At 41.9% G+C, this 17479-nt stretch overlaps 1 protein-coding gene across 2 annotated transcripts; it reads left to right on the top strand.

Moving 5' to 3' along the window:
• The first annotated feature begins 1556 nt into the window (after positions 1-1556).
• On the top strand, positions 1557-17289 carry pkp3a (plakophilin 3a). 2 transcript variants are annotated; one of them, XM_079276149.1, is made up of 14 exons: positions 1557-1691; positions 3997-4174; positions 7588-7682; positions 8254-9035; positions 10098-10221; positions 10815-11019; positions 12405-12582; positions 13071-13188; positions 13280-13444; positions 13542-13724; positions 13826-13979; positions 14606-14801; positions 14982-15069; positions 16216-17289. In XM_079276149.1, exons 1-14 carry the CDS (start codon positions 1683-1685, stop codon positions 16255-16257), a joined length of 2517 nt encoding a protein of 838 aa, XP_079132275.1. In that variant the 5' UTR covers positions 1557-1682; the 3' UTR covers positions 16258-17289. The 2 variants fall into 2 exon arrangements, with proteins under 2 accessions (XP_079132275.1, XP_079132274.1); XM_079276148.1 differs by lacking the exon at positions 1557-1691 and having other exon boundaries at positions 3876-4174.
• Positions 17290-17479: the final 190 nt, after the last annotated feature.

Here is a 17479-nt window from a genome sequence, read left to right as displayed (position 1 = left end):
AGGGTAACGTTAGCGTTTAGCAACGGCCTGGGGGGATACAGCCGAGCAGACGCAGGGTAGGGGCAGGTCGTAAGGGCGCCAAGCGAATTAGTTTAGACTCTGCCACATACAACCAATCGCCTGTAAATTCAAGACCCGAGTCAATCTGAGTGGCCGAGCACATCTGGTACCTATACAGGGGCATCTTCCCTGGGTTTGGGGGATGTCAGCGATGCCCTTTTACAAGATTTTACAATTATTTTTATGATAACAAAGTTCTAGTCAGTAGTATTTTATTACCTTATACATGTGTTTACTTGGGCATACTTGTATACATATTAATATCCAAATTACATTTACATTAAAACATCTATATGTGAAAGAACTCTTTGCAGCACTTTATATTTTGGCATCACTCGTCTGATGTTTACCCTCATGTTCTGATTTGGGCCATGAAGACTATAACAGCTCGAAAAACATGCTAAACATTTATTCATCCTCTTGATTATTTTATATTTTTCTTCTTTTACAAGAAATTTGGCACAGAAAAAGAACAGACTTACTTAATTTACAGCTGCAAAACATGGTCAAATACAGTGGGTTTTAAATGCTCTATACTGTGATTGGTGTTACTGTTCACAGTACCTTTTATGATACATACCTTAAACCTAAAGAAAAGTATATTGGGAGGTCTAACAAAGAGATAACTGACTCCAAACATAAGTAACAAAAAAATATACATTCTTTTATATTTAGGGCATAACTATAAAAAATTAGATATTTCCTTGGGTTTAATAACGATGCTTTATAAGTCGTGTATGCTGTCTTGTGTCTCTTTCAGCGGAGTTATTTTACATGTCTGTGCCCAGGGGCCTATTGTCTCATCATCCGTCTACTGAAACCACTGTTTGTGTCTCTTTCTACGTTTAAAAAATTCCTTTTACTTCATATTATTTTGTAGTAATATTTTTTATAGTGTAATGTTTGGGCGACCACCTACTTTACGTCCTGTAGTGTATCTTCAGACATTACCTCACAGAAAGACGGTTGGCTCATTAAGCTCGAAACAGAGCAAGGGTGTCACTCTCGCCCTCTGGTGCAATCACTTTCTCTGACGCACACACACACCCACACACACACACACACACTAACATTGACAGACACACTGATCTGAGTCAACCTTTAGGCTGATTTCTGTCACTCTGTGTGTCTCTGAACTGGGCTGGGAATCCAGTAAAACAGCTGCTCGGATGCTCTAAACTGTTTCGACGGAGTGAGTCATCAATGAAATGTTGCAATATGCAAAAAAAACAGCACTGATGTTGATTCACACGACATTAATAAAATGTATTGTTCAAAATTATAATACAAAACCCTCCCACAGTTACATTTTCATTAGAAAATAAATAGCTTTTTTTAGTAGAAAAGCAGAATCACAACTGAAATCGAACTTGTCTTTCTGACTCGTCCTTTTGGTCACAGTCTCACTGTCACAGTCTGACTGTCCTCTACACACCCTGGGGTGTCAACCTCTCCTTTGACTCTTCTCTTTGTTTTTGCATACCTGCAAAGGAAAGTGTTCATGTGAATTTGAGGGTGGTGACTGTGGCTCTATCTTTTGATACTTTCTAATATCCCACCAGATCAGATCACTCGGTGCACTTCATCACAGAGGAGAACATCTACAATCGATCACAGCAGCCATGGTAATGGTGAGTCAAAATATGTGATTTCATTTTTCACATTTATACAAGATTGATCTTTTTTTTTACATCTGTCATTGTCATTGTCATCTGTCGGCGCCTGTCATTGGCAGCCCACTGCTCCCTACATACAGGGATGGGTCAAATGCAGAGAAACATTTCCCCCTTAAAGGGATCAAGATAGTATAAATTCTATTATATTCTATTATAAACAAGGGAAATGATTGGCTGATTGAATAACCTTTAGAAAGGCAAGGCAAGTTCATTTGTATAGCACATTTCAACAACAAGGTAATTCAAAGTGCTTCACATGAAACCATTAAAAGCATAAAGGCAAAAGTAAAGGAGATTTAAAACATACATTGAAACAATAATCGATGTCTCCCTGAGACATTACGCTGCACGCAATCAACCATACACTGCCGCAATTCTGCAATTACTCGCACACAAACCACGTCTGGAAAAGATCTCTGCCGATCTGCGTTTTATAGTGTACGCCTTGCACGAACTCGGTCCCGGAGGAAATGGCGATATATTGTGCAGTCCTTTTAAAACCATTAAAAGCATCAAAACATAAGGCAAAAGAAAGACTGCGGTTCATCTTTTTCTGCTCAGATGCACCCAAACAAAGGAAGGCAGGCAGAAAATAATCATAGTCAGAATCAGCTCCTAATAAAGATTAGAAGAGATATTTATTCATACTTGAGTCCATTTAGAGGTGTTTAATCTGCTCCAATGGTGACTTGTTCTAGCCTCACAGGTAGATGCAGACATGCAGCATGTATCATGTACTCTTCCCACGGTTTCTATTGCTTTCATATTGGCGGCAGTGACTCACAGTTGCTAAGCTCAAATAAAACAAACCAGATAAAACAAAGGTGTGGCTCCACCTTAATAATAGAGTGAGACTGTGGCACACCTTGTTACAGTCCTCCATACCTAACATCAAGATTAAATCTATCAGGTACATGTGTTAAAACATTACTGACTAAACTCTCTAACTACATAAATCTCAAAGGCCTTTACTGCTGCATACTGAAGCATAGAGTGTATGCGATGTACCTGTATTTACCTAATTATTACAGATTCAAAAAGATAAGCAATTTCTTTGTTGGATAAACTAATATATAAAACTAAACAGCCAGTGGTGTAAGAAGTAGCAATACCACAGTGTAAAAAATACTCTAAAAGTGCTTGTAAAAGTAAGCATAACAATATACTTAATAGTAATACAAAGTTAAATACTCATTATGCAGAATGGCCCATTTCAGAATAAAACATGTCACTGGATCATAACGGGATTCAAACTCGCTGGGGTAAATGTAGAAGAGTATAAGTAGCCTATAAAGTAGCATAAAACGTAAATACTCAAGTAAACCTCAGAATTGAACTTACTTACAGTAGCTACTTGTATGTATGTTACATTCCACCACTGTAAACAGCAGAATTGTAACACTGGATGACATGTGTTATCAGTGTGTTAATGAATAAGCCCTGTCCCATTTAACTCCGTCATTCACTGTGACTCCACTGACCACAGGTATTTGACCTGGTTTATCCACACTGCCATTTCCTGTTGAACTCTGTTACATGATGGATCTTAATTTCTAATCTATTTTAATGGTGATGATACATTCATGTATTTAACTATTTTTTTACATTAAAAAAATCTACTTAATGTTCCATAAAAGTTTATTTTAACAATGTTTACATAACGCCATTGTTTTCAGGTCGTCTGTTAAATTTAAATATCGGTAATGCAAGGAGAAACAACTTAATTAATATTATTACTGTAGAACATTTTCAGGTATTTTCCAGTTGACTCACAAACATTTTGAAGTCCATTTTATAATTTCTAATTGAGCTATCTTTGGCAGTTGTAATCATATATGCTAAGCTACATTGTTTTTTGTTGTGTGTGTTTTTTTTTGTGGAGGACAGAAAATTGCTGTATGGTTTCATGAGAGGACGAATTATACAACTTAAAAAAAATTAAAACACAGAGAGACTAATTCCAGGAAGTTATGCAACGCTTAGGGACTGCCGTAAAACATCAAAAGAAGAAGAAAAAGAGCACCTGTGAGTCAGGTAGGTGCTGTGGTCAGGTTCCACTGACTCTGAGGCTCCACCTCCTGCTGATGTTCAGCTCTCTCTGAGCGCTGAGCGCCTCTCTCGTGCGCCTTTCAGAATTTCAGTCGCGCAATCAACCTGTCCGCACCACGGTTTCTTTCCTGGCGCCCTACTTGCGTCGTCTTCTTAACTTTACACCATGAGTGTTGTGGCCTCAGAGAACGTGTTTTTGTCCGCTATACAGCCGAACACCTCCGTCACCACTTATGGACTCCCGTCCGAGATCCAGCTCGGGAACGGGGGCACCATGTCGGACGAGATGGCCAGAGCGCGGCGCGTGCACCAGCAGGTCCAGATGAGAATGGCGGAGAAGTCCACACTTCCGCGTCAGAATGGATCGGCCTCGCAATACGCCACGTCAGGTAAACATCAAAAAGTTGTCTTTATTTTGTGTCACTTTCACGGGGAACTGTGCCGGCTGTATGTTCGGCTTCATGAAAGTATTTCCGCGTGAAGAGCGCAGCATGAGCTGACAAGTGATTTGAGCTCAGTCGGTAAAACCAGTCTGAGCTCCCACACAGTTTCAGGTGCAGGTGTCTGACATTATAGTGCTGGGTTTATAATGATAACATGTCACTTATCTGTTCGAGTTATATAGACGGAGAATTGAAACTCATATATCTTCAGTCAGACCTGTTCCCTTTGGCCAATACTCAAAATCACTGAAATAAAATGTTGGGTGGGTTTTTGGATTGGGCTCCAGTGAAGAACTGCGATATTAAGCATCAATCAATAGATACTCCATGTAGCAAAACGGTTATAGTGCTGTTTATAACCTGTTTACAAAACGTAAAGCCCCTCCTTTGTTCTCCCTTTTTGAATCACACCAGACAAGCATACCATGGAGAAAACTAACAAGTATTCAAATTTTTGAATACTTACTTAATAATTTTCTTCATTCATTTATAAATCAGTCGGTGCAATTTCCAGAGCAGCCTGCAGTCAGTTTAAAACCCAAAGATTCTCAGATCACTATCCTGGGAGACAAAGAAAACCAGAACATATTCAAGGGGCTGGAATAAAGTAATTCTTGCTTTAAACATTACCTACCAATTGTTGCCTGACAAATTGATGACTCAACTAATTTTTTCAACTAAGTTTATTTTACGACAACCATTTTCAGTATTCCCCAGAAGTGACTCATATCAGAGTAGTTTTTACCCGCGACGAGTGTGCATGCATCAATACACCAGGTGTGCGTGCTGTTTTTTTCTGCATGTTTGTCCCTGTTACATTCCTGTGGGCCTTGTCAGCTCATCTGGGAATTTGTCCACTCAGCTGCTCAGCAGAAGAAGCTGAAGCCGTCAGCGGTGATCTTACGGCGCGGTATGAGGTGAACGTGCACATGAGAAGGGGTTAATGTGTAACAGGCTCAAACAATGTCTGCTTTCATCAACTTCCCTGATAGCAGCAGGCCAAGGTGAAAGCCTCCCTCTGTGGGATTGGGTTTCAGGTCTTACTCAGCTTTAAGAGGTGAGGGTTGAAGAGATGGTGGTGTGGTGTTGTCTGTTCAAAGCAGACGCATTCTCAAAAGGTGTCTGTCTGAGTCGTCTTGGCACGCGGACAAAGTCAGCCAAGGTGGGATTGTTATGTAAGCAGCAGTGAGACTCCCTCAGATGAAATTAAAAGTTTCCAGTACCTTCTTGATGCATGATCACATTTCCTTCCCGTCTCATAATTGACTGCAGGGAACAGCTCAACATCAGCTTCTTGTGTTTATGGCCTTTGGCATTCTGGGTTGTGAGGAGGAATCTTGTTCTCACTTGTCTGGTTTGAGCATTTCAGTAGGCTAACTGTCTCAAAGGAAAAAAACATCCTGTTCGTGCCGCTTTAAATTGGGGAATGCAGAGGGACATCCATGTCTGCTAAATGAGTCACTGTCTGTTCTTTACCTCCATTATGTTTGTCAAAGACTTCAGCCAGACATGTATGAAAAACTAGGCTGCTTGATTTTGTGGACTGTTATCTCTGCCTGTCTTTTGCCCTGTCCTTTTGCCGGGAGTAAAACAAACAGTCACAAAATGCTGCCACGTCATATTCATCGTCTTTTGAAACCTGTACAACAGGCAGAGAAGAATTGCACAACAACACAACGGGGAATGCTGCCATTTCAGTGGTTTGTGGCTTCAGAAGAGCTCATTATGAATGAATGCACACATGAGGAGAGCACCCAGAGGATTCTGCAAGGAATGCCTCCTCTCCTGTATTTAAATGCTCGTCCATGTATGGACTAATTTGTGTTCACAAATGGGCAAGTCTTGTCAGAAGAGGAGAGCAGAGTTTTGACATTTTGGCTTCATGAACAAAGTAATTATTTCAAAAGACAACAGATGATAAAAAAAAGAAATCTGTTTTCAGGGTGTGTTTTCTGTGTGCTGCAAAGGTGTGTTGGGCGTTGGCGAGTTGGCTCTTAGTGTGTGTGTGTGTGTGTGTGTGTGTGTGTGTGTGTGTACGTGTACACTACACTCACACACTCGTGCGGTTAAAGTCACGCATATGAACCTGGTAATGTTTCCTCGTCATTATTTTGTTGTTTTTCCCGGCAGATCAGGTCGTCTGAGGCCGTTAGGTGTGCGCGCTCCATCGAGACAAAGGGCTTCGTCAGTCCGTTTTGAATCATTATCAGTGCACCCGGAGCATTGACTCGAGCCTCGTGTCAGAACATGTTACACATCTTCAAACACTGAACGCTAGCAGTGTGGCTGTAAAAATTGTAGTCAGTCTAGCACTAATCTATTGGATTGCAATGACATGCTGTACAGTGTTCATGGCAAAGAAATGTGTGTTTTTGTTTTGAAACACAAGACTAAAAGTCAACAGGGATACATTTGAACTGTTTCCGTGATTGTGTTGTTATGTGCAGTAACACCACCAAAGGTCAGGCTTGACTTGATGCTGTATTATTGATGTATGGGTTAGAACTTAATGATCACTTGACACAACTAACACCATCAAAGGTGTTCTTCTCCGGTATTATCAAAACAGCCAACGTTGTTCTGCTTCTACGTGATTACAAAATGACATTAATCAGTGTGTTGAGAAATGTAAAATGATGAAAAGTAGATGATGAATTTCAAATGGGAAAAATGCAACTTCCTACATTTGTCATTGCTGAAAGGTCACAACAAGTACAAAACAAAAATAGGCATTTGTCAGCTGAGTCTACTTCCAGAATAAAGACAAATGGAAACTCTTTACTTGCAAAAAGTGAAACCATTTATCACAACTTCTGATGCATATATTTCAGCAAACGTGCACACAGAACAAAATATGTACAGAGTAGCTCTCACACTGCATTCAGATGTATGGGCAACACATTTCAAGCACAACGAGACGGCACTTTTTCCAATCAAAGAGCTTCCATTTGTTTTTGCATCAACTGTGCCGTGACTTTCTCGCCATCAAATCCCCATAAAGTGATGATTTTTGAAGTAACTTTTTAGCTGGATGTCATTTAAAGAGGCGACAAATCGACTGCTTGTTCTTATAAGTGTTGTAATCATTGCTCCTGCTCATACTGCCGTAAAAAAAAAAATCTCTTTCTGTTGTTGTTTGAAGACTGACTTGAAAAACTGTGAAGCTATCCTTTAAGGCTTGACATGTTACTGTTCAAAAAAGCAAATACAAGTACAAAGACTTCACTGTATGTTGTAATTAAGTTGACCTTGTACTGTATTAAAGGTGGAAACCAGTTTTAGTCTTTCAGTAAAGCTTCATTTTATGTGATATTGTATGTGGTATTCATGTGTCATTCTGTCTCCCTGCCTCCTTCCAGAATACGGCGGTTCTTCTTCAGCTGTTAAATATCAAACCTACAACCCAAACTACAGCTCTAAATCCTCCTACATGTACTCGGGCTCCAGAACAATGGTGAGTGCTGCAGCATTATGTCACTGTTTCAGCGTCTATTCACACAGGTCATGGACATGTCCAGCTGATCATGTAATGTGCCATTTAAACACTCTCACTGACCCTCTGCTGGTGCCACAGTGGGTCCCCCAGGACACAGCATGTGTGGTATTTCACAGTACGCTGTGATGAGATCAGCTCAGGGTTTCAAGTCCCCCCTCTAGATTCCTCCATTTTAGTGATTCAACAGGAAGACATTGGCATTGTGCCACAGATGTTTGAGCTCTGAGCTTAAGATAAAGCTGAAGCTGCATTATGGAATTCATCCTGCTTTTCAATGTGTCCATATCTGATGTTTGAGTCAATAATAATGCCCTTATCTTCTAAACAAATGTATGTTTGTATGAGGAATGGAAATGAATAGGAAAACAATACGACCTTTACTTGTACCAATACTTACCTTTGTTTCACATCAAATTTAGAAAACATTTTCGGCAATATGCTGTGACTCACAACAAATTCACCCACTCACACACAGTTCATCTGAACTCAGGTTACACATTTAACAGTTACTCCTCTTCCAAATTCACAGGGTCCACGCGTATCCCAGAGGGCAGGCTTCAGCAGCCAGTCTACTGGCCCAAATATGGCCCAGATGCACACGATCAGTGTCGGGCGTGGCAATGTTGTTGGAAGTGTTGGAGGTGGTGGGGGTGGGGGCGGTTTTTACCGAGACGACATACGCATGGGCGGCTACCAAGGGGTCGCCAGGCAACAGAGCCGAATGGACCCAGAGACCCTCTCCCTGCATGCAGTGCGGCAGCATACAGCGCAGGTGAATCCCTGGATGATGGATGCCAGCGATGCCGGCAGTATGGTCTCCGACCGTGACGCCACTTTCAACCGCCAGTACGCTCAGAGCGCAGTCAACGGCTACGCTACCCAGACAAGGCAAGGAGGAGGCACCATGAACTTCCCGCCACCCATGAACCGATCTCTTAGTGGCACTCTTTCCCGCGGCGGAGGGATGATGGGCGACGGAGGGATGATGGGAGGAGAGGTGGAGTTCAACCAGCAACATTCCTTCAAAGGCCCAGCCCACCGCACTATCAGCAGGATTACAAACCGAAACCGAACAAGCATGGGCTCCATTTCTGGGCAGCAGATTATGGCAGGTGTGGGCTACGGTGGAGGGGGGGACAGAGTGGACGGAGGAGGGTTCATAGTGTCCTCTGGTTCCCAGGCCAACCTAATGCAGCGTAAAGGCACCATGTCCCGGGCCATGTCACTCAGAAGCGTGAAGAGTGTGGGCAGGGGCTACGACATCTACGATGGCCAGATGGAAATGGGAACCAGCATGGGCAACCTCAGCAGGTGAGTCACTCAAATGACAACAAAGTCACCCATTCTTTCTGCTCACATTCACAACAGAGATGTTTTCATTTGCACGTCCTCAAACAATCAAATCTTCAGTGTGTAATTTAGTGTAGACGTATTCCAACGGTACCATCATCAGAAAAGACGAAAACACAACAATTAATTGATTCTACTGAAGAGTATGGTTTGTGGAGGCAAAGCCTGATAAACAGACGCGTAATCCTCTGTGCTAAAGAGAGCCTCTGAAAACACAACGACGAGCCACCCTTTTGGACTGACATGTCCCTCCTTTACAAGTAAAATGGGCAGTTTATCTTGAGTCAGTCCCACATTCACCGTCCAGCTGCGGTAGATACTCACGAGCACACAACATGTGTAGTTAATCCGCTGCTGAAAATGTTTGAGTAACGCCTGCTAAAAAAACGACAAAATGAAACTTGATGTCTCTGTGTGTTTTTTAGGCTTCATGTCTTCAATAGGAACAAATGGGTTTGTGCTTGTGAAGCAAAGACAGGGTACAGAGACGCGAAAGTATTGAGAGACAGACAAAAACATCATTGCTTTGAGTCTTTTCATTGGATTTCTTGACAAAAAGAAAAATACGGGATCATGCCGTCCTTATCCTTTAATTAGTTTGAAATACACAATGACACAGATCAGTGATATTCTAGTGAATGTGACACACCAGTAAGATGGCGTCACTGCTTTCATGTGTCAGGAGGTTTTAGCGAGGGAGTGCGTGATATGAGCAGTGTATTTCATAAGAGCTGTGCATTGGGAGGTGGCTCCTTAAGTTGCAGGACTGGTTTTGGGTGTGGCAGCTCAGTCCCAGGCCTCACATTTCACACATCCCACAGCATGTGGTGAGCCAAGCAGATTCACAGAGCACTGTGTGTTAGGAAGAAATACAACAAACAAATCACCCATGAATAATTACTGTTGTTTTCATTCAAACATCCAAAAGACATATTTTATAACACCATACATGTCATCAGGGGTCCATCATTGAAGTGTTTTAGATTTGTTTTGGTTGAATTTGTTCATTTGCTCCTTCGCTAGGATCACCTCCTTGGACATGCCCACCGCAGTGCAAAACCTGAGAGAGCCCGACCATGAGCTGCAGGTCCTGGGTGCCGCTTACATTCAACATGAGTGTTACAATGACAGCGAGGCCAAAGACGAGGTAGCTCAAACGGATTCAACTGTGTGGTTAGATTTTCTTCTCTGCAATCCCTTATTGGGAAACTCAGCCGTGAAAATAGTTTTCCTTTAAACGATGGGTGTTTCTCCATTTCTGGTGTCATAGAGAAGCTGTTGTGTCTGCTCCACTTCTTCATTTTTATCATCACTGTTAACATACCTGGACTCTGCCCCGTACAGGTGTCGATTGGCAGACATACAATATAGAGATTACAACTCTTCTTTCATGTGACAGGCAGCTTATTCGCTCACAGTTTGGCCATGTGCTTTTAGCTTGTTGAGGTTATTTTTAGCTCTGAGGATGCATCTCTTGTGACGTTGTTTAGAGTCAGTATTTCAAGAGTTTAATGAAAAGAGATCCAGATGATTTAATAGTTTGATATTTGGGTAAATAAACACATTTGCTTCCTTGCTGAGAGGTAGATGAGAAGCTTGATACCACTGTTTGTGCAGCAAATCAGCCAGCAGCCGGTTAGCTCAGCTTAGCATAAAGACTGGAAACAGGGGGAAACAGCTGGAGTAACTGGAGTTACCAAAACAGTAAATGAATGTTTTTCCTGCCACTTTGTTTTCTAGGTGCGTTGCTTGAAGGGCATCGGTGAGCTGGTGAAGCTGTTCAACTGCGACAACCAGGAAGTGCAGCGTTATGCTACTGGTGCCACACGCAACCTCATCTATGAGAACATGGACAACAAGGTGGCCCTGATCGAGGAGGGCGGCATCCCACAGCTGGTCGAGGCACTCAAAGATTCTGATGACGAGCTCCACAAAAACATCACTGGTGGGAGTTGGTCTCAGACTGCATGTTTTGGACTTTTTCCTCGTGTAGAAATGAATGTAAATTAGTTGGTCACAATATTTGGATGCAACATAATCTAGTCAGCAGTGTCCTTGAAATTCTTTGGGCAAACAGTAGCCTTCGAGATTGATATTATTTAGCAGCAAGCAAACAGGAGGACGGTGGCAAGCTGGAGCTCGTCACTTATACAAGAATCCGCAGATTATGAGCATTTATTGTAACTGAATTAAAGTTTGAGATTGTTTCGTAATTTCAGCGGCGACGTGAGCGATGTTCTTGTGTTGTTGTTTTTCAGTACTCGACATTCATGTTAGTTGGTCATTCACAGTTGAAGTCGAAATAGGATTCCAGTTGACTCAGCCCCCTCACCCTTCAGCACTCACACATTCATACTCTGTCATTATTCACAAGTATGACATGTAGTGCGTCTGAGTACGCAGAGTCAAAGGTGGATGAGGTGGAGCTGCAGGCTTTTATATAGGGTGTGTGAGAAGGAGGGATAAAGGAGTGTCTGGGAGTTGTCTGGGCCTGTCAACAGTATATCCACTCCCTTTATGACTGATGGCCTTGCCACTCTCTCCTTTGAGCCGTTACATCTTGATTTGTATCAGCTGGGTCAAAGGGGGAATGACGACTGTAGTTGTGCACCTTTTTTTGGGTAGTTTGCCAAAATGTCTGGTATTGTTCCTGTCGGAGCAGGAGCAATACCAGACAGGGATGTCCAAGTTCAACATTTTGGGAAGTTGGATCAGAAGTCAGATCAGAAGATTGATACCACTCTGTGTGAGAGTGGTGTCAATCTTTTGATCGAACTCTCAGCAAGAACGTGACCAAGCCAACTTACCAAAATGTCTTCAAGGAACACGGTGTAGGATGTAGGGGGTTATAATAGCACAATTTTAAAATAATATCCATAACTGCGTTTTAATAAGTGTAATAATCACCTGAAACTAAGAATAATTGTGATTTTGTTACCGTAGAATGAGCTGTTATATCTACAAAGAGAGCAGGTCCTCTTCATGGAATCCTCCACGTTGCACTGCCGTGTTTCTACAGTAGCCCAGAACGGACAAACCAAACGCTGGCTCTCCAGAGAGTGCCTTTTGTGTTTTTACATGACCTAAAAAACACCGTAGCTCTCCGACACACTTGGGTTGTTCAGTTGGATACAATCTGCCACCTTACCACTAGATGCAACTAAATCCCACACACTGCTCCTTTAAAACTGAGGTTACTGTAAAATAACGGTATTCTCCAAGACTGAAGTTAAAATGTCCAATATTAAACATTAAATAAGCTACATACATATGCAAAATGAAGCATACATGTCAGTTTTGTTGACTGTCCACTGGTGTGTATGTGTGCAGGTATCCTGTGGAACCTTTCATCCAAAGACAACCTGAAGGAGAAACTGGCCAGGGAGACACTTCATGAGCTGACTGACAAGGTCCTCATCCCTCTGACAGGCAGTGGGGAATCTGAGAGCATCCAGCACCAGTCTCCCTCTGAGGCAGACATTTTCTACAACACCACAGGATGCCTCAGGTGCATCTCACATATCCATGTCTTCTCCCTGTGGTTGCAGCATGCTCCTTTGTTAAAACACATGTCTGCATCTGCTTTTTCTCCCATGATCACATTTGCATTTTGGGAACTTGCTCTGGCAGGACACACTAAGTCAAGCATCAGCCCACAGCCATTGGAGCTTTTAGCATACCCATCACTTTTTACTGTTGTTTACAAAAGCCTGCATCACTCCAGCCTCCAGGTACTTTGGCTCGGCCTTGTGTGTGTGCGCACTGGAGGGTGTTTATCTCCAAATGACTCACTACTGTTTTCTTGTTTTTTTTGCAATGCTCTCTGCATTATATTTATCATACAGCAAAGTGCAAGGAGTAGAAACTCACTCCGAAGCCAAACTGTACGCCATTCTCTAGTTGCACCCTCTGGTTGAAGTAAAAACATCTGTGATTCCTGACTGGATTTTACCTGAAATATCTCTCTGACCACACCCTTGCTCTGTGTGTGCTCAGGAATATGAGCTCTGTGAACGAAAAGACCCGTCAGCAGATGAGAGAAACACATGGACTGGTGGACTCTTTGGTGACCTACATCAAGGCCTCCCTTGATGAAAGCAAGACAGAAGACAAGGTGAGACAAGACCAGATGGAGCTGAATTCAAGCTGCTGTTTCACACCAAGGCTTGTGTATTTATTTGTCTGTGTGTGTGTGTTTTTCTTAGGGGCTGGAAAATTCAGTGTGTGTCTTGAGGAACCTCTCCTACCAGCTTTACAGTGAGATGCCTCCATCTGCTATGATGCGCCTGGAAGGACCAACCAGAGGTCAGGACTCAGGGAACGGCGAAGCCGTTGGTTGCTTTACACCTCAGAGTCGGAAAGCCAAAAATGTAAGCATACGTCAGATTTATCCCTCAGCTTTTTGTGTGTACAGACCAGGTTCATTCGTCTCAACAATGTCTCCTTGTCTCTTTCTTCCCCTGACAGAGAAAGGACCAGTCTCTCTCCACTTTCACCGAGGTTGCTCGGGTGCCAAAGGGCGTGGAGTGGCTGTGGCACCCACAGATAGTCGGGGTGTACAGACGTGTGCTGCATGATTGTGAGATCAACTCCACCACCCGCGAGGCAGCTGCCGGAGCGCTGCAGAACATCACAGCTGGAGACAAGAGGGTAAGCAGCAGATTGTTCAGTTTGCCTGTAAAAAGTATTCAAATGCAACGATCTTTTATAAGTTTGTCCAATATTGACTTTGTCCCTCTTTGTCCCTGCAGTGGGCTTCTGTGCTGAGCCGGGTGGCTCTGGAGCAGGAGCGCATACTGCCAGTGCTGCTGGACCTCCTGCGAACCAGCAATGATCTGGAGCTGCGTTCTCTCACAGGCCTCCTCCGAAATCTGTCCCGCCATGCCAAGGATAAGGGTGACATGGGTCAGTTCTTTTTTTTAATCCTTGTTAGATATAAATAACATGATGCTCTGAGCTACCCGTTAACAGAGTATACTTTTAATAACATGGTAAAATGTGCTGTTTTATCACATTTTAGACTAATTCCAGCAATGGTCTAACTTTTCTCACCACTGTTGCATCATGATATTAATGTTGAAACATAAATAGCACTGAATTTATAGCATTTAAATTTACTTTGAAAAGCATTTATCGGAATTTATGTGGTATTCCTTTTTTGAAAGTTAGTTCGTTTACGTGCAAATAATTTAAAAAAAAAACAGGACTCATAGAGTCAGATCAGTCAAATGTTGATTGAATAATTCAAGTCAAGTAAAAAAATACTTTTGGTAACAAACTCTGGTCAAATTCAGATATCAAAACCTAAGATACCCAGGTATACCCAGGGTAAACAAATAAAGCCAGAATGGAATCAAGCAATCATCTGTCTATAACATTCAATTTGAATAATTAAAAAGCGAAAAACAAAACAAATAGCAGAATATCTGTTTGAACTTTGGCGTAAATGTGTGTTCATGCAGGATCCCATTGCTAACGGGAATGATCTGATTGTAAATATGAATCTTAACCATGCTTCTTGGTTTATCCAGCTACAAAGGTGGTGAACAACCTGGTGACAAAGCTGCCTGATGATGGACACCAGAAGACGCCCTCCTCCGACGTGACGGTCAACATCTGTGGTGTTCTCAATAACTTGGTGACCAGCAGCTCTTTAGCTGCCAGAGACATCACCTACTTTGATGGCCTGAAAAAACTGAGCAGCATCAAGAACTCACATGACAGCAGGTGAGCGGTTAAAGTGGAATCGACTTAACATGGCGAACTAGTTAATTGTGTACTTACCCTGATACAGACATTTGCACATTTTCATGACATTTGATGTTAAATGTTCCATAGAATATTGCTGCCTATCTTCTGAAACAAGGTTATGTGTACCTTAACCTTGGATGAATCTGTTTTCACCAGCTCCGGGAACATAAGAGCGGCCAAAGCGGCAGCCACCGTTCTCAGCAACATGTTCCAGTACAAGAAACTGCACAAAGACTACAAAGGGGTAATAGACTGAAATCGAGCTCTGCATGATCAAAGAAAACTGAGATAATCAATCAATCAATAATACATCAAAGACAAAGCATCAGTTTTGAAAGTAGTTGTTTTCTATTGTGAGTTTCAGCAGTGTTTCTTAAGTGTTACTAATACCCCGAAACTTTAGAAGGGATCATAATTAAAGTTATTGTGTATTATCGAACCATCAAATAACACAGGAGCAGATTTTAAACATGAATAATTATGCTGAAAACACTGTTATAGAATCACTTTAACAATGTCTTGAAGCATTACCAGCTTATATCAATGCATGACTGTACTGCACTTTACATTGAGGGACTTAAAAGTGTTCTCCTCACACAGTATTATTACTATATTTAATTCAGTCGAAAAAACATATGTAAGACACACCACAATAAAACATGCAACTTTGCGCATATTTTTTAAACGACAGTTTACTCAGTTCAGTACAGAAATCTCTTTCTCAAGAGTCTCCCGGCCTCTAACAGGGCAAGAACAACAAGTTGGATTCTGTATGTCATCTGCCGATCACAAGTCACAGCTCAGTGGAAACGTTTTCTCTTCATGGAGCCCCACCCTCATTCTTATATCTGTGTGTTTGTGCCTGAGCGGGGAAAAGAGCGAGTGTGACAGAGATTGTGTGCGTGTGTGACGGATGGATGACATTCCTCTCTCTCCGCAATTCCCTCGTCAGTTGCTTGGCACAAGTTCAAAACCCATATACCTCTTGACAGTTCACACTGCTGCTCCTATAACACACACACGCACACACACAAAGGCGTGTCCACGTTTTGGGCAGGTGTTGTGTGCTTTCTGTCTTTTGCAGATCACGACTTGCCCCTACCACGGGTGTGGTGTTCTTCCTATTTTTTAACGTACAAGTCTCAACAGCACAACAAAAACGCCTTAAAACTTGTCTTGCATACACTTTTAAATTGAATTCCAAATTATCTGCACCACCAACTGTTACAAAAAAATATGTACAATCACAAAAGCTTCTAAATCAAGGGAGCTTTTGTTTACACCTCTGTGGTGTACATTATAATTAATGTTCGAATAAGAACACACTTTTTATGTGTTTTATGTCCATGCACTGTCATAACACTGTCTTTTTTGTTTCTTTGTGTTACAGAAAGGGTTTACAAGACCAGATTTTACGGATATGACGATGTAAAACAAAAATGAACGCCATACAAGTTCACTTCTGTAACAGTGATCAGGCCTGCACTCCAGCCGCCTGTGGGGTAAATCGACTTTTTATATTGTTCAAAGATAGCGTAGGTTCAGTTCTTATCTGCCGTACTTTACACATGGACACAAGTAATGGAGGATCCACCCGATGGAAAAGGACTTCTTGAGTATTTTTAACACTCGACGGACTGTTCAAGAAATGCGGATCTGGTACGCTGGACTATTGATGGACTCTGATACATGCAGAATGTGTGCACCTTAACCATTTACTCTTTTTGTTTGAACACTGTATGTTTTAGTTTGGAATCAGGGATGTCTTGTCTGTCAGAGCAACATGTATTCAGATGAAACTTTTAGTTTCTGCCTGTTGAGCAGCTGTTGATGGACACTGTGGTGGACACACTTGTGCCTTGTCTTCTCACTGTTGCACCTCAATCACGGCAGAAACGCCAACAAGTGTATTTTTGTAAATATTGCTTCTTATTTTACACAGAAATCAAATGTTTTATATATTGCATTGACGTGCTTTTGGAGGGAGACATATGTATAAATTAGTCAAAATTATAACTGTTATAGATATCGTTATAATTGAATGTAAACCACAGGAGATTTATATAAATGTGGATCTTTGATTCAGAAATCTGTTGACGATGATTATGCCTCTAAAGTCGAGTTTTGTACTAGTTATGTGCTTGTTAAACTTTTTTTAATCTTCTCAAACAAAATGCTGATGAGTAAAAATTGTAATCGGTTTGTCAAACAAAACTCCTGGAGTACCATGAGTTCACCAGGGGAGAAAAAGATACAATCCTAACTTTGATTTCATGATACAGTATTTGCTTTGTAACTGAGGTCTTATTGCTAGATCTATCTATGATTCATAATTATTACTGTCCTGAGGCATAAATGATGACCTTGTGCTTCTGTGTGGCTTCTCACTGTCTTGTATTTGAGTTGTGTACATGCAGATGCATCATCTGGATATTTTTCAGCGAATAAAAGTTACAGATTTGGATGTGAAATGTAATTTTTAAGTATTTCTCATGCGTGTGCGCTGCAGCGTATGCTGTGACTATAATAGAGTGACACTAAGGTGGTGAAATGTCGGCCACTCCTTGTTTGCATATTTGCTCCTGCTCCGACAGGAACAATACCGGCCGTTCCCTGCTGCACCCTTATTTAGGCTCTCATTTCATTGCAGGTAC

The sequence above is a fragment of the Melanostigma gelatinosum genome (genome assembly GCF_949748355.1).
Source record: "Melanostigma gelatinosum genome assembly, chromosome: 1".
NCBI classification, from domain to species: domain Eukaryota; kingdom Metazoa; phylum Chordata; class Actinopteri; order Perciformes; family Zoarcidae; genus Melanostigma; species Melanostigma gelatinosum.
The sequence above is the reverse complement of the archived record's forward strand: the minus strand, read 5'-3'. Positions and strand labels throughout refer to the sequence as shown.